Source organism: Camelus ferus, chromosome 2 (genome assembly GCF_009834535.1).
Source record: "Camelus ferus isolate YT-003-E chromosome 2, BCGSAC_Cfer_1.0, whole genome shotgun sequence".
In the NCBI taxonomy this organism is placed as follows: domain Eukaryota; kingdom Metazoa; phylum Chordata; class Mammalia; order Artiodactyla; family Camelidae; genus Camelus; species Camelus ferus.
In genome coordinates, this window is record NC_045697.1 from 1571388 (window position 1) to 1591659 (window position 20272).

Genomic DNA, 20272 nt, shown 5'->3' on the forward strand with positions numbered 1-20272 from the left:
CTTGACAGATTACTGCCGGAATACTTACTGCCTCTGGGCAACTTGGTGGCAGGTTTTTCTTTTTCCTGCCGTTTGTTTCTTATTTATTTACTTTTCATGATGAACAGGTATTACTTGAATAATAAGAAAAATTCATTTTTAATTTTATGCTCTGAGATTTGTTGTATTCAAAATCATTAAAACTTGAAACTTAACTTAGTTACATTTTTGTTTAATTGTCTTAGCCTCCAGCTGCACCAACCAGTAGAAATTACGCAGAAATGAGGGAGAAGCTTCGTTTACGGCTGACCAAGAGGAAGGAAGAGCAACCCAAAAAAGCGGACCAGCTCTCGGACAGGGAGAGCGTGGTCGACCACCGGCGTGTGGAGGACCTGCTGCGGTTCATCAACAGCTCGGAGCCCAAGCCGGCCAGCAGCAGCCGGGCGGCCAAGCGCGCGCGGCACAAGCAGAGGAAGGTAGGCGGGCTGCGCTGCCCCGGGCGCCCCGGCCGCTTCTGCCAGCCTGGGCCAGGCTCTGCTTCAGGACCTGTGTTGTCTGTCCAGGACACGGCGTCACCGGTTCGTTACTGGACCTGAAACAAGCCGCCGGGGCCGTGTGCTGCTGGCCGGGGAGGCGGCAGGGCCTCCGCTCGGTCTTGGAAGGACTTTCTTCCCCAGGGAGGTAGAGGAAGGAGCCCTCGGTTGTTGAGGTCGGGGGCGGTGTGGGTTTCCAGAGACTGGGTGGAGGATTGACTCTGAGCCCAGCTGGGACCCGGCCCTTGGCTTCCCCTGGACCCTGGCCTGGGTGGCCCCTGTTGGCAGAGGAGGATCAGGCAGTGCTGTTCCAGAAGAGGACCTGCACGTGCGTTGATGTCGAGGGTGAGGGAGTGCAATGACCAGCTCTCGTGGGCCGTTCCCACCTCGCCAGAGGGCGTGGGAAGTCCCCAAAGCAAAGAGCTACCGGCACGAGCCAGGTTGGCCCGGCGCTGGACCGCAGCTGGGCCTGTGGCTAGTGAGCGCACGTGTCGTTCCTGAAGGCGTCGAGAGTGTCGGGAGAGGTGGCTCCGCTAGAGTTCTCTGGGAGGGCTTCCACGGGCCCCTGCAGTGGAGCAGTATCGGAGAGCTTCCTGTTTCAGCCACGGAAAGATTAGAGACGCCAGGCTGCAAGAGCTGCCTCAGCGGGCAGGCCTGGGGGGGACTCGGAGGGTCACGGGGGTTCTGGCAGTAGGATGGGTTGCTCTGGGTGGAGGTGAGGCCCTTGCCAAGTCAGAGGTCAGAGGAGGAGGTGGCATGCCCACAGTGGGCTGGAGGTCAGGCTGCATGTGTTGCTTCCAACTTAGCTCTTTGTGGTTGAAAACTAGTTGTGTTTGTTGTACTGAGTGCAGTAGCCGTCAGGAGGCCTGCTTGTACCTCACAGCCCTGAGGGAGGTCTGGACCTGCTCTCAGGTCTAATTAGGGGGCTTCGAAGGAGAGGCCTGCTTCTGCCCCAGGACATCTGGGTTTGCCAAGCCCTGCTGGCCCGGGGCGGGGGGACCTTCAGCATCAGGGTCCCAGGGGGCCCGAGGCCCTGGAGACTTCCCTCTGGGATTGGTTGGAGACTCAGGACGCATTTCGGGACTGCCCTCCGCTGGACTCCTGTCCTTTGTCCTTCAGGCCGTCTGATCCAAATGATGCTACAGCAGCCCCGACAGCCTTGCCACATCCCCCCCCCCCCCCGCTTCCACGCGCCCCCGGGTGCTCTCTCCTTGCACGGCACTTGCAGAGCGACCCGCAAACCTGCGCACATCTTGATGGCTGGCTGGTTGTTGGAATGAAGGCAGCACACCTGGGCTTTGGGTTCCCTTTGTGGCGGGTTCAGCCCAGACTGTGCTGTGGGAGGCACGTGGCAGGAGCTGTCTGTCAGGTGCCGCCTCCCGAGAGGCTTCCCTCTAGCAGACGGAGCAGGATTTCATATAATTGTTACTTGAGTTGTCACATCGGGTGTTTTAAAAACCTGTCATTAAAATCTTAACCTAATTTTATATTTAAGTCTTTAAACATAAAGACAAGTAAATTCTCTCTCGAGACTGCCTACTGAAATATTGTGGAAAAAAATTTAAATTTGGAAGGACTGTTACATTTTCCCATGCAAAATGTTTCTGCCAAAGATTCTTAGGAGCACGAGCCTTATGGAGCTCAGTGACGGAGGAGCCAGTCTCTGGTTTTTTATTTGTTTTCTAAACAGAAGGAATCGTTCCATTTATGCCCCTGGACTATGTTGTCACCAATAAAACACGACTTGCACTTGAGGAGAAAATTGATTTCCTGCTGATTTGGACAGCAGGAACAACCATTATGTGTTTGCCTTTCCTGTGCTGAATATTTTAGGAAGCCACTTGCTCTGTCACAGTAGCGAAAATATGTTGGGAATTCTGTCTGCGGGTGGGAAAAGGAGTTTCGAAGTTTCTGGTGCCCCTTTCCTCTGTGTCCTCCCGACCCTTGTGAGCACGTCAGCACCAGCCACCACCTGCCCGGGTGCCTGCGGAGCCCTGGTGGCGCCCGTGAGGCCGTGTGACCGCTGTCCGTCCAGGGCGGCACCCCCGCCGCACTCGCACGTGGAGAGCCCTGCGGCGAGAGCGGAGCAGCGGCCCCGACCTTGTTTCCTGTGCCTTTCTGTGAACTGCCGCCCCCGCCGTCAGGAGGGCGTGAGGACAGCAAGTCTGACGGTTCCGTGGAGTGGAGTGACTTGGCGTAGTTGCGTTTAAGCTTAGCCCCTTGGTAGCCCTTTTCCAAGTGTGTATTCTTACATGGTTCATTTTTTGAATTCACCTTGCTTTTCTGTGCTTCTTAGTGTTCAGAGCACTTACTGTTGTCTCACGTTGCCTTCTCCCTTCGCACCGGCAGCTGGAGGAGAAGGCGCGCCTTGAGGCAGAGGCCCGGGCCCGGGAGCACCTGCACCTGCGGGAGGAGCGGCGGCGGCGGGAGGAGGAGGAGGAGCGGCTCCAGGAGGAGTTTCAGCGGCTCCAGGAGCTTCAGAAGCTGAGAGCCGCGAAGAAGAAGAAGAAGGAGAGGCCGAGTAAGGACTACCCCAAGCTGGACATGCTTGCTGGAGGTCTCCAGGCCGCCGCGGAGCCCGTGCCCTCCTCTGAGAGCATCCTCAACGGCTCCCTGGAGCCGACCGAAGACCCAGAGACCTCATCCCACTCCCCCTCCAGACACGCGGACCACACAGAGCCCAGGCCAGGGCCGGGGGCCGGCGGGGACACCAGCGACCCTGCCGACGCCAGGGACTCCAAGCTCCTCCTCCCGAAGGAGGCCAGCGGGAAGCGGCAGGAGCCTCTGTCCTTCCTGCTCGACGTGATGCATCAGCACAGAGAGGGGCCCGGCAGACAGAAGCTGAAGCAGGCCAGCAAGGCCCCTGGCGAGCCGGCCAGGAAGGCCCTGGAGCACCCCAGGGCCTTGGAGCCCCCGCCCAGGCCCCGGCCCCAGGCCGAGTCCAAGGCTAAAGTGCTGGACCTGGCCCCGCTGGCGGAGCAGAAGAGGGAGGAGAGGAAAGCCAACAGCAACAACAACAACAGGAAGCAGCTGAACCACGTCAGGGAGGGGAAGTCCAGCCCCAGCCCCGCTGAGCCCACTGCCCCCGCCGAGCACTCGCCGGGCGGCAAGCCGGTGCCCGCAGACTCCCCGCAGCCCAAGGGCAAGAGCAAGAAGAACAAGAAGAAGAAGGGAGACAGAGCCAGCAGCTCAATCGGTAAATGCAGAGCGGCGCCCGTCCGTCCCTCCTGGAGGTTGGGTGCGGCCCTGGGGGGCGTGCGCTTTGCGCTGTTGGTGGCCTGTGCGCCAGCGGTGGGGACAGATCGCCGCTGTCAATTGTGTTTTGTTATTTTGGAGTAATTTTAAACGTCCCAGAAGCTGCAAGAAAGAGTACCGAGGAGTCCTGTGCACTCCCAGCCCCGAGTGGCACGGCCCCACACTCGCTCTGTCCTCTCCCCTCCCGTCACCTTTCTGAACCAGATGGAGTAGTTTCAGACGTGGTGCCCCTTGACCCTTAAATACTTCAGTGTGTGATTCCTCAAAATAAGGACACTCTTAGAAAACCACAGTACAGGTGTCAGAATCAGGAGGTTAACATGGACACGATACCCCTGTCTGGCGGCGCCGTGGCAGCGATGGGTGGGCCCGCGTTAGCGGTGTCAGGGGTACAGCTGTGTCAGGGGTGGCTGATCCTGGGCCACGGGGGTGTCCGCCCAGTCTCTCCACTGCCAGTGTAGCGCTTGGCCTGTGACGCCCAAGTGTCTTGTGGGGAGAGGTGTCTCGTGTTTGGTCGTGTGCCCGCAGGGCAAGCATCCATAGACGGTTCTTACCTCGAGTGGGTACTGCTGTGTTGTTGGCCAAATGGTGATTTTTCCAACATTTTTTCTACGTTTCTTATCTGGCTTCTGTACGAAAAGATTGCCTTCTCCTCGTGGTCTTTTTTTATTCATTCTGTTATTTACATAAGGGTGGATTCACACATTCTTACTTTGTGCCATAGACTGTGGTCCTTTATGAACGCTGTGGATTTGATGCTCTGACTGTCCCAGAGTCCATCAGTGGGAGCCCCCTTAGGATGGCTGCTCCGCCCAGTCATCCTTTGAGCACTCCTGTCCTTCTGGGTGGCTGCGTGTCCCAGGCTCACGAGCTGGACAGCGGCGGTGAGACTAGGCCTGGGTGCTACTGGTGTGTCGTTGCTTCCAGGCCTTCTCAGCTGGCAGAGCCTAGGAGGAGGTGTGTGTGCATGCATGCTTGCACTGTGCACACATCTGTGTCTCTGTCTAATTTCCGTAGTAAATCCGAGTTAACGCTGGCAACCGTAGCCCTGACCCAGCACCACCGCGCTCCTCGTGGGCCCCGTCGTCCGCTCCCGCTGTCCATTGTTTCCTGACCTGCTCGGTCCTGGGGTGCATCCCGGGGGGACTCGGGATTGCGCGCCTGCACCCGCACTTGCTGTGTGCTTGTACGCGGTCCGTTGTTGTAGCCTGAGGGGATGAGGTGGTCAAGGGGCCCGGATTAGCTCTTTCCCCCAGAGGGCCTTCACGTTATTACCGCCTGTTTGGTGCTGTCGCGGGTGCTCCACGGACATGCGGCCAGGTTCCCGTTCTGCTTGTTTTCCCTCTTGTTTTTTGTCTGCCTCCCTTAACCCTGATGTTTTTCCCCGTCCCATTCCTACTGGGCTTCCTACTTGCTTTTCTTCTTTTACGCAAGAGGTGGCAGAGAGACCTCTTTGCCTCCCGGCTTCTGACTCTGGAAGGCCCTCCCGTCCACCCAGGCAGCTCTTCCTCAGGGTGCAGGTGTGCGTGGGCTCCGCTGCACAGTCGCCCACTCCCGCACAAGCGCTCAGGCGTCGTGGTCTCTGTGAACACACTCGGTGCCGTGGCACACGCGGGGTGCGGGGCCGCAGGGAAGCGCGGCAGGCTTTGCTGGTGTCGCCGGCCTCGGAAGCCACGCGTCTGAGCGCGGTTTTCCCGCAGCCTCCCCAGCACGGTGCGTTGTCGGGCTCTGCCCCTGGGGCCCGCCTGCTGGGCGGGCCTGTCCTGTGGTTTCCATTTGCATTTGTCTCTCATTACAGTGAGGTCATGTTTTTAAGGGCTGTTTCTGGATCTTTTTTTGTGAATTCTCTATTCTGTCATTTTCTCATTTTTTAATTGGGTTTTTGGTCCTTTTCCTTCCATTTTTAAGAGTCTTTTATAAATTGGGGCTATTAGCCTTTTAACTGCATCGCATGCTGCAGGCACATCCTCCCAGTTCCTGAGCTGTCTTCTGACTCTGTTTTTGATGTTTGTTAGCTATGCACAGATTTTAGTTTTTACTTCTATATAGTCAGTTCATTGATCTTTTATTGCCTCTGGATTTTAAATAATTGTTGGAAAGCTTTACGCTAACATTAAGGTTTCTGAGGAATGTGCCCAAGTTTTCTTCTGTGTAAGCGTGGTTTCATTTTTTTCCACTTAACTCCTTGGTACATTTATCTGGAGTTCATGCTTGTGTATCATGTGACGCCTGAATGGTTTTATCCTTTTCGAAATGGTTGACCAGTTGTCCCAGCACCAATTACTGAAAACTTCCCCTTTCCCTGGTGACTCATAGTGCCACCTCGTACTGCCCTAAACTTGCGTTTTCCTCTGTGTGTTCAGGTGCCTTCTCACACTGAGTTAGCTGCTCTCAGAGGCTCTGTGTGTGTTCATACTCCAGATGGACTCTGGTGTCAGTGAGCCCAGCTCCCTGAAAAAAAACAAACTTGTAGACATTGTCATTGGCATTGCACTGAATTTATAAATTAATTTAGGGACAGTTGATGTCTCTGTGATAGTCCTCCCCAAGAATAAAGGGCATTTGTGCATTTGAAGTCTACTTTATGTCTTTTAGGACATAGATTTTTCTCATAGATTTTTCACATTTCTTACTAAGCTTATTCCTAAGTATTTAATCTTCCTTGTTTTTAACTGTAAGTGTTCTCTGCCCCCACGCCCTCCACTCCTGGACTGTCCAGTGCAGGAGCCACAGCCGCCCGTCAGCCCTGAGCGACTGACCTGTGGGTAGCCCAGATTGAGGGGTATTGTGAGTGTAGACCTAGTATGAAAAAAAAGAATGTAAGAGATTTCAGTGTAATTTTTAGTATTGATTACATGTTGAAATGATTGTCTTTTGGACATATTTAATTAAATAAAATACATATTACTAAAATTAATTTAACCTGTTTCTTTTTAATTTTATGAATGTGGCCACTAGAAAGTCTTAAATTATACATTGGCTCACGTTGTAATTCCGCTGGATAGTGCCGCTCTGATGGCTGGCTGTACGCGTGGGAGTGTTAGCTTCTGTGTTAACCTTGTATTTTCTCCTTACTGAATTATTTCGTTGTCTGAGTCTTCTTGTTGATTCTCGAGGGTTTTCCAGGTACTCTGCCATCTCCTTGCAAATAGAAGGAGCTTTACTTCCGCTTTTCCGATTTCTGAGCCTCTTCACAGTTTTCCTCTTGTTTAATGGCGTCATTCTTGAACTTGATAGGAAAGTCTGGTGTTTCTACGTTAAGGTAATTCTGGCTTTAGGGTAGGTTTATGTATTTTATCGTGTTAAGAATATATCCAACAATTCCTACTTTTCTTGAGTGTTACCAGGAATAGACACTGAATTTTGTCAGAGGTTTTCTAGCATCTCTGGAGAGTAAACGTGGCTTTTCTTCTTAGCTCTATGACACATTGTAAAGAGTTAGGGAGGGCCTGTGTCTGTTTCTCACTCGCAGTGCTCTGGGGCGGCCCGCCCGCCCTGGGGACCACTAGCTCCCGTGGTGTGAGGGGGCGCCCTGTGCAGCCCTCGGGCCGGGGGCCTTCTGTGGGCGCGTTCCTTGACGATGTTGAAGTACTTCTGTCTCTGATGAGGTTAATTTTGGTAAACTTTCTCGAGGAAATCATCCTTTCATCTAGATTCTCCACCATTTCTACATAGATGTCTGCAGAGTACGTACTTCTAAAAAAAATTCCTTGTCAATGGTTATTTTCCTCTTGTGATTTCTTATTTTGTATATTTGTGCTTTCTTCCTCCCTATTCTGTTTGATTCAGTTAGTTACTAGTTTGTCTAGATCCAAACCGTTGATTCATTAATTAGGTTTACTGTTTTTCTTTCTCTACCTCATTAATTTATGCTTTTATCTTTTTTCCCCTTGGTTTCTTTTGTGTTACTTCACTGTTTTTTCTAACTTTTTGATTAGGGAATTTATTTCATTTCTTTTCATTCCTCCATTTTTTATTGATCAAAGTGTTTAGCACTTTGAATTTTTCTCTGATAATTCCTTTAAGTATATCCCGTAGTGTCTCGTAATGTTTCCATTTGGTTCCTTTTTTTAGAAATTCAGTAATTTCCATGTGGTTTTTTCCCTTTCACCCTCTAGCTTAATCGGTGGCTTTTAGATTTCGAAGTAGGAGAGCCTTTTTTATGTTAATAATTTCTAGGATTTTTTACACTGTAATCAGAAGGTATTTTTTGTGATATTTCTGATTCATGAGACTTCCTAATACTTTTGTGACTGCTCTGTGTGCGTCTGAGTTAAAAGTGCGTTTTCTCTGCTTGATGGCACAGCGCCGTTCCCTCCCTGGCTTAGTTAGTTATGACTTACACTTGGGGCTGGGGCTTCTGTAGCCTTGCTTGTTTTTTGTCCTCTTGAACTGTATTCTGTTACTTGTTATGAGTTTCTGTGTTTTCTTGCATCTCTTGTAGCCGTGCTTTATAGAGCTGGCTTCTCTGTGACTTGGTGCGCACTCCTGGCGCCACCGTGCTGCATCGTGGCTCGCAGCGTTTCCAAACGTCCTTCCTGTTGTGCGTGTGCTCTCGGCTCGCCTTCCCCTGTGTCAGTGATGCTCGTTGCTGCCATTATCTCCTGCGCTTTCTGTTTGCCTGGTGGGGCCGCTGTGTCCTCGTCCCCTCGTTTCTGAGTTACTTGGTTTTAGGCCATTCTTCGTGTTCAGCTTAGACACCTGAGTCCTGCCGTGGGGACACAGTGACAGTCTGCAGTGAGGCGGCCCGTTTCCACTGTTGGTCCGACGGTGTGGTCTCAGCCCTGGTGTTATTTTATAACTGCTAGGTGTGTTTTGTGTTTGCTGTTTCTTTTTCTACGTGGCGTGTTTTCTTTGCTCTTTGGTGTTTGGGACATTCGTGGTTTGGTGCCCACCCCGCCTCCCTGCTCAGAATGAGGGCCTCCGACTCCACTTAGCGCTGGTGACTGCCAAGCGCTGACCTCTCCTCTCTGCTCTCCCCTTCCTGACCCTTCGCTTCCCCCATCTCAGCTGCATTCTTTCTGCTTTCTCAGAACACACAGCATTCTTGAGTCTACCTGTGAATCCCTTGGTTGCTGGTGTCGGTCCTCCTGCACAGGGTTCCCAGTCACCCCCAGGCCCCTGTCCTCAGGTGGGGTCAGGGCACAGTGCCCTCTGAGCTCTGGAAAAACAGACTGTTCCCTGTGGTCATAACAGTGAGCAGACAGCCTGGCAGGGTCTGGAATCCTTAGGTCACAGTTGCTTTTCACTCTGTCAATACAGGTTTTTGTGTAAAATGTCTGGTACTGAATCTGGTTATAGTCCTGTCCTTTTTTTCTCTTAAGATTCTCAATACTGATTATCATTTCCAGTCAGTAAGCCAAGTATTAGAAATCGCTTTTCATGACGGCATTTCCGGCAGACGTGCCTGCTCTGGGTTTGCTTTGTGGCTGAAGAGCCTTCTCTTCTGGAACTGCTGACGGCGACTGCTGGGTTGGCCTTTCAGGGACCTCACTTCCTGTCCATCTGTAAACCCTCCTGCCCCACCCACCCTTCCTCGTGCACCACTGTTTCCTTGACTGAGGCCTCATCCAGTGAGCCACCAACAGATGTCTGGGAGTAGGGGTCCGGGCGGGGAGCGGATTGGGCTGGGGACCGTGCTGTGAGGGTGACTCCTGGGGGCTGGAGTGGGCGGCCTGCAGGCCTGGACCCAGGAGCCTGGCAAGGAGACAGGGTCCCCCACTGGTGACGAGGAACTTGCCTGACAGGATGGAAGGTGTGACGCGGGAGTGAGGAGGGGCCAGGAGGGTGCTTTCTCGGCCACTGTCAGGAAAGGCGTGGTCCGATGCCTGGCGGCGGATGCACCGAGGAGGCGGCTTTGTGGACGGGCAGCTGGGAAGGAGGGCGGGGCGGCGGCCGAGGTTTGATGGTGCTGGTATCCAGGTGGAAACCCCGGGGATACAGTGGAGGGAGGCTGGGGGGTCGGGGAGCTGGCGGAGGGGCTGGGGCAGGGGCCGCGGGACCTCAGGGGGAAGCTCCCCCAGTGGCTTTCTGCCAGCTGATGGGTGTGAAGGCGCTCTGCCCGGTGCTGGGAGTCCTCGACAGTGTTAGCGCCCAGTGCAGGTCAGCCGCGCCTGAAGCACCCTGCTGTGCAGACGCCCAGGGAGGGGAGGAGAGGGAGCTTTACTTGCTATAGACTGAAAACACCACCCCATGCCGAGGCAGGGATGGGGAAGGAGACTGGCCTTTAACAGAGCGCTGTCGGGGTCTCGCTCGGTCTCGGGCGGAGCCGGGCGCCATGCGCGCCTCGCCAGCCTGCACCCCAGCCAGGTGTGCGCTGTGGAGGCCCTGGCACACGGGCTCGTCCAGGGCCCAGGAAGAGCAGGAGGGAGAAGTTGAAACCTCGGAGCTGCCGAGATTCCGGGGGACGGTCAGTAGTCCCCCTGCTCCAGCCTGTTTTTGAAGAGGGTTCCTCAGCTGCTGTGGCCGCGCTTTCCTGTGGGAACAGCCTGGAAAGCTTTTTGATGAGTTCTGGGGTGTTGCTTGTGTAAACTGAGTGCCTGGGAGAGCTGCCTTCCTCCAGAGGCTGACGTCGGGGCCTGGGCACAGCCCTTCCCTCCCTGGGCCCGCCTTCTGGGACACTTCCATTGACAGTCGTGTCCCCCCTTCCCCCCGCCCCACCCTCCAGCAGGGACTAAGACAGACAGCCTCTGCGTGCACTGAGGTTCAGGAATCTTCTCGAGGGCTCTCCCGACGATTGATGTTGACCCCTTGGGACATCTGGGTGCCAGCAGGTGGGTCTCCTCTGCTCCGCACACAGGAGTCCACTAATTCCAGGTGACCTGGACTTTCACAAGCACGTGAGAGAGTCCTCCCTCCTTTGGCTGTTTGCAAAATCTCACGTTAGGAAAAATTTTTAGTTTGTGAAGATACTGAAATTAAAAGCATATGATCTGTTGTGGTGAGCTGGCCGGGTGCTGTGGTGACTGACTTGCCTCCCTTCTTTCATCTTACAGATGATGTCTTTCTGCCCAAAGACATCGACCTGGACAGCGTGGATATGGATGAGACGGAGCGGGAGGTGGAGTATTTCAAAAGGTAAACGTCAGGAAGGGTGTGTCTGAAGCAAAGATGGTCTCGTGGTTACCGTAGGCCACCCTCCCGTGGCACTGCCACTTGTCACTGGCCACGCAGCCCGGCCACTGTGAGGCATCCTGGCACGTCCACCCACACGCCGAGCGCACACACACCAGCCTTCTCCCCCCCCCACTCACTTCTCTCCACCGAGCGTGTCAGGACCGCTGTGCCGCAGCCAGCGGGCGTCAGCTTGTCTCCGTGTGTGCTGGCATTGGGACACAGTGATGCGGTATGACTTTAAGGAGGGAGGCGACATTTTAGATAATTTGCTCAGTTTTCCTGGTAAGCGGACTTCGTTCGTACTTAGTAATATTTTATCTACTGTGTGAAAAACAGCAAGAAAATTTCACTTTACAGTCCTTGTTCCTTCTTAGGAAGTACTTTACCCTCTTTGTTTCAAATAACACACACACGCTCACAAAAGGAGCAGCTCGCAGTACAAAGAGTTCATAATTCATACCTGAAACACAAAATTCTAAATGTTTCTGGGAACTATATGTCTTGTGTGTGTGTGTGTGTGTTTTAATCTTAGCAGGTAAGGCATTTGCTGAAGTTAAGCATCCATTCACAATAGAAACTCTTAATTAGGACAAGAAGGGCCCCTTCCTGACATGACCGTAAATGCAGTGAATGTCACACTTAGTGACGCGCTGAAAGCTGTCCGCTGAGATGAAAAATAACAACACTGAGGACGGCCATTGTCGCAGCCTCTGTGTGTGAAGACAGAGAAAGAAAGAAAGAAAGGGGTGAGGCATAGAGTGAAGCAGTGGAACTGTCACTCCCAGGTGCCATGAATCTGTACAAAGTCCAAAAGAATCAACAGGTGAATTACTTGACTTACAAAGATGGCTTGCGCTGAAGCTGTGCCCCGGGGGGGGGCAGGGGACAGACGAGGGGCCGTTCTTGGGTGCGGGCCAGACTTCGGGGGACACTTCCCCCGGTAGGCCTGTAGGACTCGCGCACATAAAGATCACGCGTGATCTTATCAATGAAGAAATGAAAAATATACTTACTGAAATCAAGACCTCAGTAGCTGGATGAACACAGACTAGATGCTGCTGAAGAGGGAGTCAGTGACCTGGAAGCTTCATCCAAGTGGTGCACCCAGGATGCACCAACACATCAGGGAAACAGAAATGTGCGGGAGGGGCTCGGGGGCGCGACGGAGCCCCGTCTTCGGGAGCGTGGAGAGACTGCAGGAGAGCCGTGGAGAGAGAAGACGCCTGAGGGTTTAGCAGGACTAATGGGAAATACAAGTCTGCAAGTTAAAAAGCACAGCATATAAACAAGCAGAGATCCGTTCCTAGACCTAGCATGTGAAGGCAGAGGCCACGAGCGGTACTCACAGGCCGAGAGAAGACTGTCTGTAATTATGTGACCCTCAAAACCGCTTTTCCCCATAGCAGAGGAAAACTGCAGGAGCTTGCTATGGAGAGACCTGTATAAAAGGAAGCATCTAAAATTACACTTCAGGAGAAAGAAAACTGATCTCAGAAGGGCAGCCTGATAGACAGGAAGGAATGAGAAGCCGCCTGACAAATCCAGGTAGATACAACCATGCCTTCTGTGAAGCAGGATAATAACCACGTCCGACTGACGCCGCGTTGGGGAACCCCAGTGCTGAACAGTAGCGACGCCTAAGTCGGGCATGAGGCGGTCAGAGCTGAGCGTCCCCGGGCCCTCTTATTGCTCAGGTAGTTAGCGTTCTGACGGAAGCTAAACGGGCATGACACAACTGCAGGAGCAAGTATTAAGAAGAGGAAGTAGGGTGTACGAGTTGCTAATCAGTAGAAGGAAAAACTCAAAAAGAGAAAAAAAGTAAATATACAGAAAGTACAATGAACAAATTTTAAAAAGATGGCCGACAGGTCCCGTTGTACCAGTGACCATCACAGGCAGTGAGTGGGCAGAGATGAAAGCGGCCTGTCAGGTCGTGCCGAGGTCTGTACCGTGGGCCTGCGTGTGTGCACCCTGCTCACGGGCACACGGCCCAGCCGCAGCAGAAGAAGGGCGGGCGCGAGGGGGCCGCAGAGGGGGCTGGGGCAGCCGTGTCACTGTCGGACCAGTGTGCTCCATCACGAGGGTGGGTGACGGCTGCTTCGTCACGGCAAACGGCTCGATTTGTCAGGAAAAACAGACATTTTAAGCGTAAGTACTTAATGAAATAGCCCCCAGATACGAGAAGCAGAACTATTTGGGCCGCACAGAGAAACAGACAGACCCGCCCTCTTCGGGGGGCCTCAGGCTCTGCTCTGTCGCGCCCGGGCAGCCTGGCGTCCGTGAGCACGTGGGGGCGAGCCGGCGCGGCTGGCGGGCTTCCCCTCGTGGGCGCAGACGGAGCTGCGTCCGAGAGGCAGACAGTTGTGTCCTTAAGCACATGGGGAATGTCCACGGGTTGGGGGGGGCACAGGACACGGGGCTCGGAAACGTCAGAGAACGGTGTGTAACTGTTCTCTGACCTAAGCACGCTGAAGTTGGGTATTTACAATAAGTACGTTTTAAAATCCCTAAATATTTGGAAATCTAAAATTATTTAAATTTAATTTAAATTAACTCACAGGTCAAGTAAGAAGCCACAGTGGACATTTTAAAATTTTATAGAACTAAAAGAGCATAAAGATGTTGCCTGTGAGAACCGCGGCGTGCAGGGACGTTTGCTCTCGCACGCACTTCCCCGAGGCCTTAGATGTGCAAGTCACGTTTTAGAAACCTGAAACTTGCCGAATTAAGGCCTTCACTTGAGAAATTAGGAAAACAGCAACAGAATAAACTCAGGGAAAGTGAAACAAAAGAGAATGCATAAGGGAGAGGGAAACGGAACGGAAGGTCAGCGGCGCCAGCGTTTGATTCTTTGGAAACAGTAACTAAATATGTAAAAGCCTCTGCAAGGCTGATCAAGAAAAACAGGAAAACCCACCAAAAACTCCACGACTAGATGTAAGAAGAAACAGGATGTTGGTGATTATCAAAGTCGGACGATGGCTCTGGTTGTTTTACCATAATCTGCTTTTGTGTGTGTGTTTGAAATTTTCCGCAATAAAAAGGGGCTTCTTTGATTCTGGGAATACGTGAGTGAAAAGGAAGATGTAACTGTGGAGACTGCAGAGCGAGAGCACTGGGAACAAGTTTACAGTTAATTTCAAAACCTAAATAAAAACACAGAATTAACCCAATTTAAAAATAGCCTGAATGGTTCAGTAAAATTAATTAAACTAAAAAGTTAAAGCAGTAGTTATGTCTTCCCCACGAGAGAACTCCATTCCGACGGCCGCAGAGAATCCTCCCGGCTGTGGGCTGCTCGGTCGTGCCGACGCCACCAGGGGCTGGAAACCAGACAGCTGGCACCGCAGGGCACGCGCCTCCTCGTCCTATGAGAGAAGTAAAATTTTGATACGATAATCTCCCAGAAACAATACCAGGAAAAACGGAAAATGACAGACTTGGTTCACTCATGAACGTTAGATGCGAAAGTCATCAAGAAAATACTCATATTCCAAATCCAACAGTGTAATGAAAGCGTATTACAAAACTGGTTCATCCCAGGACTGAATGCACGGAGTAGCGAATACTAGGACATGCACACGTTATTTGCACACTAATACATTAAAGAAGAGCCAGGTGATCATTTCAGTGGGCTCAGAAAAAAAATCTTTGCTAAGATCTTACCACCCATTTATAATTGATAAAAACGAAAATACTGAAAAAGAAATGATAAACTAGCAATAGAAGGAAGTATCTTTAAAAAGGAATTTACTGAAAAAGAAAGAAATCTACATGAAATGTTTTCCAGAACGGGAAAGATGTGGAAGCGCGCACAGAACAAAGACGCCCTGTGGCTGCCTCTGCCCAGCCCTGAGCATGGTTCCCCGTGGGCGCGGGAGGCGCGGCAAGGAGTTGATGGCACAAGGGCTGGGAAGGGGATGACTGTCTTAACGGGGAGTCACAGAAGCATGCCCAGGACAGTCTAGCAGGAGCCTGGCTGTGGGACAGGGGTGCAGAAGTGACTTGTTTTTCTCTACACCATCAATAATTCAGGAATGCAGTTTAAATAAAGCTAGCATTTATAACAGTGCCAGAATCTGTGCGGTGTCTGTGGGCGAGTCTAACAGGAGTTGCACGGGACTTGTGCACAGAAGACGGGGAACTTCACGGAGGAGCGTTGAGGACCTGGGCACAGCATGTCTGTCTGCTCATTCGTGGGACGTGTTAGAATCACTGCACTGTCAGGTTTCCCGGAATGTATCCAAGATTTAAAACCCGAGGAGGGTTTTGTGGACCTTCACACAGTGTTTCTGAAACATGCTGGGATGGGTACATTGTGACACAGTCGTACGTGGGCTGTTACAGCAACAGAAGGGAACAAACCAGAGCATTGTGTGACACAACTCCGTGCATCTTACAAACTGGATGTTGAGAGCACACAAGGGTGTACATGATACCCTATTTATAGGAAGTTAAAATTAGGCAGAACTGAAGTCCGCTGTTCAACACACCTGCCACTCAGCGCAGCAGCACCGCCCCGGGGGGCCTGCCCAGGAGGAGTGAGTGTGCACCCGCACAGACTTGTCCCCGCGTGCTCCTGGAAGTCTCATGTGTAGCCCCAAACTGGGAGCAGCCCAGATGTCCACACAGAAGAACAGCCCGCCCGCCCGCGCTCCCCCGCCCGAGGCCAGCGGGGCCCCACGCAGGAGGCCGGACCTGCCGGTGCAGGATTCCAGATGTCACAGACTCCTCCACGGTGACGGACAACAGGCCGGTGCTGGCCCAGGGCCGGGCGGCAGGGCGGCCTGGGGGCCGTGGGGGTTGAGGGGGTGCTGTGGCTCTGAGGTGACGATTTCCTGGATGCGTGGACTTGTCGGCACCCCAGGCTCCACACTGACTGCAGGTCCTTGCACATAAATTCGGCCTCACTAGAGCCTGTTTCAGGAGACGAAGTGCACGGTTCAGGGCGCACACGAAGGTGTTAAGACTGTAAGAAAACCAAGAGGAACAGTCGATGTGGAAGGCAGAGCCGTTATGGCTTCGAGGTGAGGAGAGCTGTGGCAAGGGCGGCAGGCGGGGCCCACAGCTCGGCCTGGTGGCCACGGCATGTGCTCTGCAGTGAGTCTCTGTGTTTCACACTCGGTTCTTTCACGTCCCGCTGTGTGTGTCACATTTGCCAAAAAAGAAGGGAATTGTAAAGTACCACTAATGCCCGCCTAGGAGAAGAGGAGGAGCGGGGGAGGCTCCTCTCCTGCCCGTGGGCAGGCATGTTGGTCCTGGTGCCCAGGGAGACCTGTGTGTACCCGGGAGGTGGCCGGGCACATGCTGGGGAGGTGCAGGCGGGTGGGTGGACGGAGCTGGGAGGGTGCTGCCTCTGTGAGGAAAACTGAAGTCGGGTCCCCGCCCATACCTCCCCCAGAGGTCCGCTCCAGATGGGTTCAGGTTCTGTGTCCAGAGCTTACCTTATAATTTGGGGTACAGGTGAATGAGTGTCTTCTGGACCTCAGAGCAGGGGAAGATGTCTCTAAGGAGATATCAACCATCAAATAAACGACTGGTAAACTGAACGCATTAAAGTCAACAGTTTGCTTTAAGGAAGTGGGAAGGCGGTACTTGCCTCACGTCACGAAGGACTGGTGCCAAGGACCGCTCAGGGAAGACCGATCTGATGCCAAGCGGCCGGACGACACTATCGCCGCCCTGGGGAGCGGGTGGCCCCCTGACCGGGGCGGCCCTCAGGCCGCCCCACCACTTGTGAGCGCATCGTCCACTTGTCTGTCCGCTCGGGGCAGTGTGTCCTTACAACCGCAAAAGTGAACAGACTGTAGTCACGTGGGGGAGTTGCACAAACTTAGTGTTGAGTGAAAGAACCAATGTGAAAAAACATGGTGCAAAGTCAGCGCAGGTTATCGCCGGGGGCGCCTGTGGGAGTCGTGAAACTACAAAGACCAATGGGGGCTGGTCCTCCCAAGGGCTGGGGCAGCAGCCACCTCCCGGGCTGGCAGTGTGGGTGTCCTGACCTGGGGGCGGTCGCCCAGGCTTTTGCGTGTTCTGGACGTGTGTACGTCCGTGTGCATGACATAGTCCCCAGTTGACAACACGGAGGCCTGACGGGAGGTAGTGTCCAGAGAGGAGCTGGGGGGTGGGGGGGACACCAGCCAGGTCACACTGGGCTCTGGCGCCCTGTGCTGCAGGAAGCCGGTGCGAGCCTTGCTCCGGGTCAGCCCGGAGCACTTCCCTGAGCGGCTGGGAGCAGGGCGCGGACGAGGACCCCGGGCATCCAGCTGCTGTGAAGAGCAAGGGGTCCAGGCACATGCAGCAGTGGACACCGCTGGGAGGCTGTCGCCAGAGCTGAGGGGAGACGGTAGACACAGAGGTGGGAGCTTCCAGAAGTTTTAAAGGGTAACATCACGAGGACTTGGGGCTTGACCAGCTGTGGTCAGGGAAGGAATCTGGGCTCTGCGACACGGCGCAGCCCTTCCTGGGGAGGGGGGGGCAGCGTGGCGGGGGCTTCCTCTGCCCAGACAGAGCCCATCAGGCAAGCCGCACCACCGATTGTGGTGAAATTATTTAGCCACAGTTTAAGCAAAAACACTTCATTTTACCTGCTGGACAAGTGACAACAGTACCGTTTTCAGGTTTAATTCAAATTCCTGCTACCCAAGTTAGTGCTGGAAGGGTGAGAACTTGAGGAATTGTGCAAAGGAAAGGATTTTGAAAGACAATGTTCTTCGCTTCATATGACACAGAAATTGGCCTCCACTGCCTGGGAAGCACGCTCAGCACGTTTGCTCCAGAGCCGGGCGGGGGGCGTGTGGCTGCGTCTCGCCCTGGAAGTGCTTGTTTCGAGTCACATCACCGGTGACCCTGAGGACAGACGAGGGGAGGCCGGGGTCTCCGGGGCCCGGGGGGTAGGGTGGTGGCCGCCGGCAGAGCCCGGCTTCGACCCCAGCTTCCGATTCTCAGATGGGCTCGTGGGAAGCTTCCTTCAGCCCTTCCCTGAAGCGCAGGGTGACGGACACAAAGCCCCAGAGGATGTCCAGGGTGCCGGCCGGGGCCCGTCCCCGCCCTGAAGTGCGGCCCGCGGCCAGGTGTTGGGGGGCCGGGCGGGCTCCCCGCGTGACTGTCGGGCTTCTTGTCTCCCCAGGTTCTGTTTGGACTCCGCCAGGCAGACCCGGCAGAGGCTCTCCATCAACTGGTCCAATTTCAGCTTGAAGAAAGCCACCTTTGCTGCGCACTGAACGAGGGCGGCCTGGAGAGGGACGCGCAGGCGGGCGGCCAGGCCGGGGGTCGCAGCCCCGAGCCCCGCCCCGCCCGAGAACTTGCTGCTCGCCCGTCCTCGCTCTGTGTGTGTGGTCTGAGTGAGCCGCCGACCCGAGCCCTGTGCCGTCGGATCGGAACCGCAGCTCCGCCAGCCCTTCCACCTCCGCGGCCTCGGAGGCAGGCCGGGGCCCTGGACGAGTTGCGTCACCACCCAGCCCCGTCGCCTCCGCATCTCGCCCTGGCCCGCCGTCCATCCCCGCGGGGGCGTCGCGCGCTCAGCTCTCTGGGCCGCGCGTCTCACCCGAGGCGGCCGGGGGGCAGGGCTCTCGCTCCTCCACGACCTACTGTTTGAGTGTACACGTCACACTGTCCGTGTCCGACCCCCGACTCGTAGCCAGCTGTGCAAGACCCCTGCAGATGAGAAGGTCCAGAAGCCAAGCCACCAGTGCTCACACCGTCAAGTCTGTTAGAGCGCGTACGACTGTACTAACACGGAGGCCTGCCTGGCTACTTTTTTAACATATTGTTAAGTAATATTAAAATCATGTCTTTCTTTTTGAAAGATGGAATACATTAGTACAAGCAGCAGACCTCGTCTGGTTGCTTTCTGCTGGGGGCGCCGGGGAGTGTGGCAGGGAGGGGGCGGGCGGGCAGGCTGGCGGCTGTGCCCCCAAGGGGAACCCAGGCCACCAGCCCCGGAGCATCCCCGGGTCACCCCAGCAGTGGCTTGGGGTTCCCGGTGCCCTCACTGTCCTCCATATTCAGCAGGTTGTCTGGGGCCCTGGCGAGCCACACAGGCCCAGGCCCCACCAGAGCCTCAGCGGGCTGCAGTGGGGAGGGCCGAGAGCACAGTGGGGTGGGGGGCCCGGGAGGCAGTCCCTCCGGGGTGGTCGAGGAAGGCCTAGCGGGGAGCACTGCATTCAGACCTCGGGAGCTGAGGGTGGCAGTGCAAAGAGGGGAGTGGGTCATGGGCTGGGCTTATGTAGGGGCCTGTAGGCAGGTGCCCATCCAGTTTTGGGGGGTTCATGACCCCTAATAAAACAGTGAAAAACTATAAATATTTAACTAGGTATAAATTAGCAATAAGGTGAATGGTACCTAAAGTGAAAAAGGAACCCCAGCGTGGCCCCTTCTGAGCTGTTGGCAGTTTGTGGTCTGGCTCCCACTCAGCCCCTAGAACATTCCGTAGCTCCCACTGCTCCAGCCTCTTGTAAACCTGCCTCTGTGCACGTGTGAGGACACAGTGAGGGCCCATTGGTGAGTGGAGACGTGCCTGGCCCAGCTCTTAGCCAGAGAGAGGGTGCAAAGGTCTGGCCTCTGGAGACATCCTGGCAGTTGGAGCCACAGGGCTCCCTGGCGGACAGGGTGTGCACCCTGGAAGGGGGGAGTCTGGGGCGCCCATCACACACCCGGGTGAAGTGTCTGGCCCCTGGGACAGAAAGCCTCAGCTCACCAGCCCGCAATGCAGACAGGACAGTTCCGAGCCCCAGAACCAGGCGTCGGAGGCAGGTATGGTTGAGGGCATCCTGGAGGTGGAGGAACAGGGAGAGAATGGCCGGGATGGGGCTGCTGGGGTCAAGTTGAGGCCCAGGGACTGGCCATGGGGCTCCAGTGCTGAGGTGACCTTGACCGGAGCCCAAGGAAGCTGGTCTGCAGGGAGCAGGGAAGGGACCAGTAGGCAGAGGGGAAGTGGGGTCGAGAGGCTGGCTTGCTTGTTCTGTTTTCTCTGGGTGGGAGAGTGATCTGCAAAGGGAGAAGCTGAGACCACGCGGAGTGGCAGAGACCCTGCCGCGTCCCCCAGGACCCTGAGGCCGGGCCTCGTGGTGAGAGCAAGGGTGGGGTTCCCGGGTGGGGCCTGTTCTCCCCATGGACAGTCCAGGTCCTGCCGGGGCTCAGCCCACCTCGGGCCTTGGCTCCCCTGTCTGTGGGGCCACTCTGGCTGCTGAGGAGAACCGCAGGCCCCCAGCGGTGTTGTGAGCAGGGACTTCCAGAGCCCCGAGTGGTGAAGGGTCCCTGGGCGCCCCCCACTCAGCCCCCTGGGGGGCCCCACCTGCCATTTCCACGGCCCTGCTCTGCCCAGCGCCCAGGCCTGCTGGCCCACCTGGACTCTTGGCCCCTCGGACCCAGATTCCTGCAAGCCCCAC

At 54.9% G+C, this 20272-nt stretch overlaps 1 protein-coding gene across 9 annotated transcripts in view; it reads left to right on the forward strand.

Annotated features, from left to right (window-relative positions):
• FAM193A (family with sequence similarity 193 member A) overlaps positions 1 to 18716 on the forward strand; it is a 138287-nt gene extending 119571 nt beyond the window's left edge. For 4 of the 9 annotated variants that reach the window (XM_032492794.1, XM_032492767.1, XM_032492806.1 and 1 more), the window contains 5 exons: positions 225 to 455; positions 2862 to 3708; positions 10763 to 10844; positions 17060 to 17241; positions 17615 to 18006. In XM_032492794.1, the coding sequence (XP_032348685.1) occupies positions 225 to 455; positions 2862 to 3708; positions 10763 to 10844; positions 17060 to 17241; positions 17615 to 17730 (1458 nt within the window). In that variant the 3' untranslated portion in view covers positions 17731 to 18006. The other 5 variants (XM_032492784.1, XM_032492792.1, XR_004324476.1 and 2 more) reach the window with 4 other exon arrangements.
• Positions 18717 to 20272: the final 1556 nt, after the last annotated feature.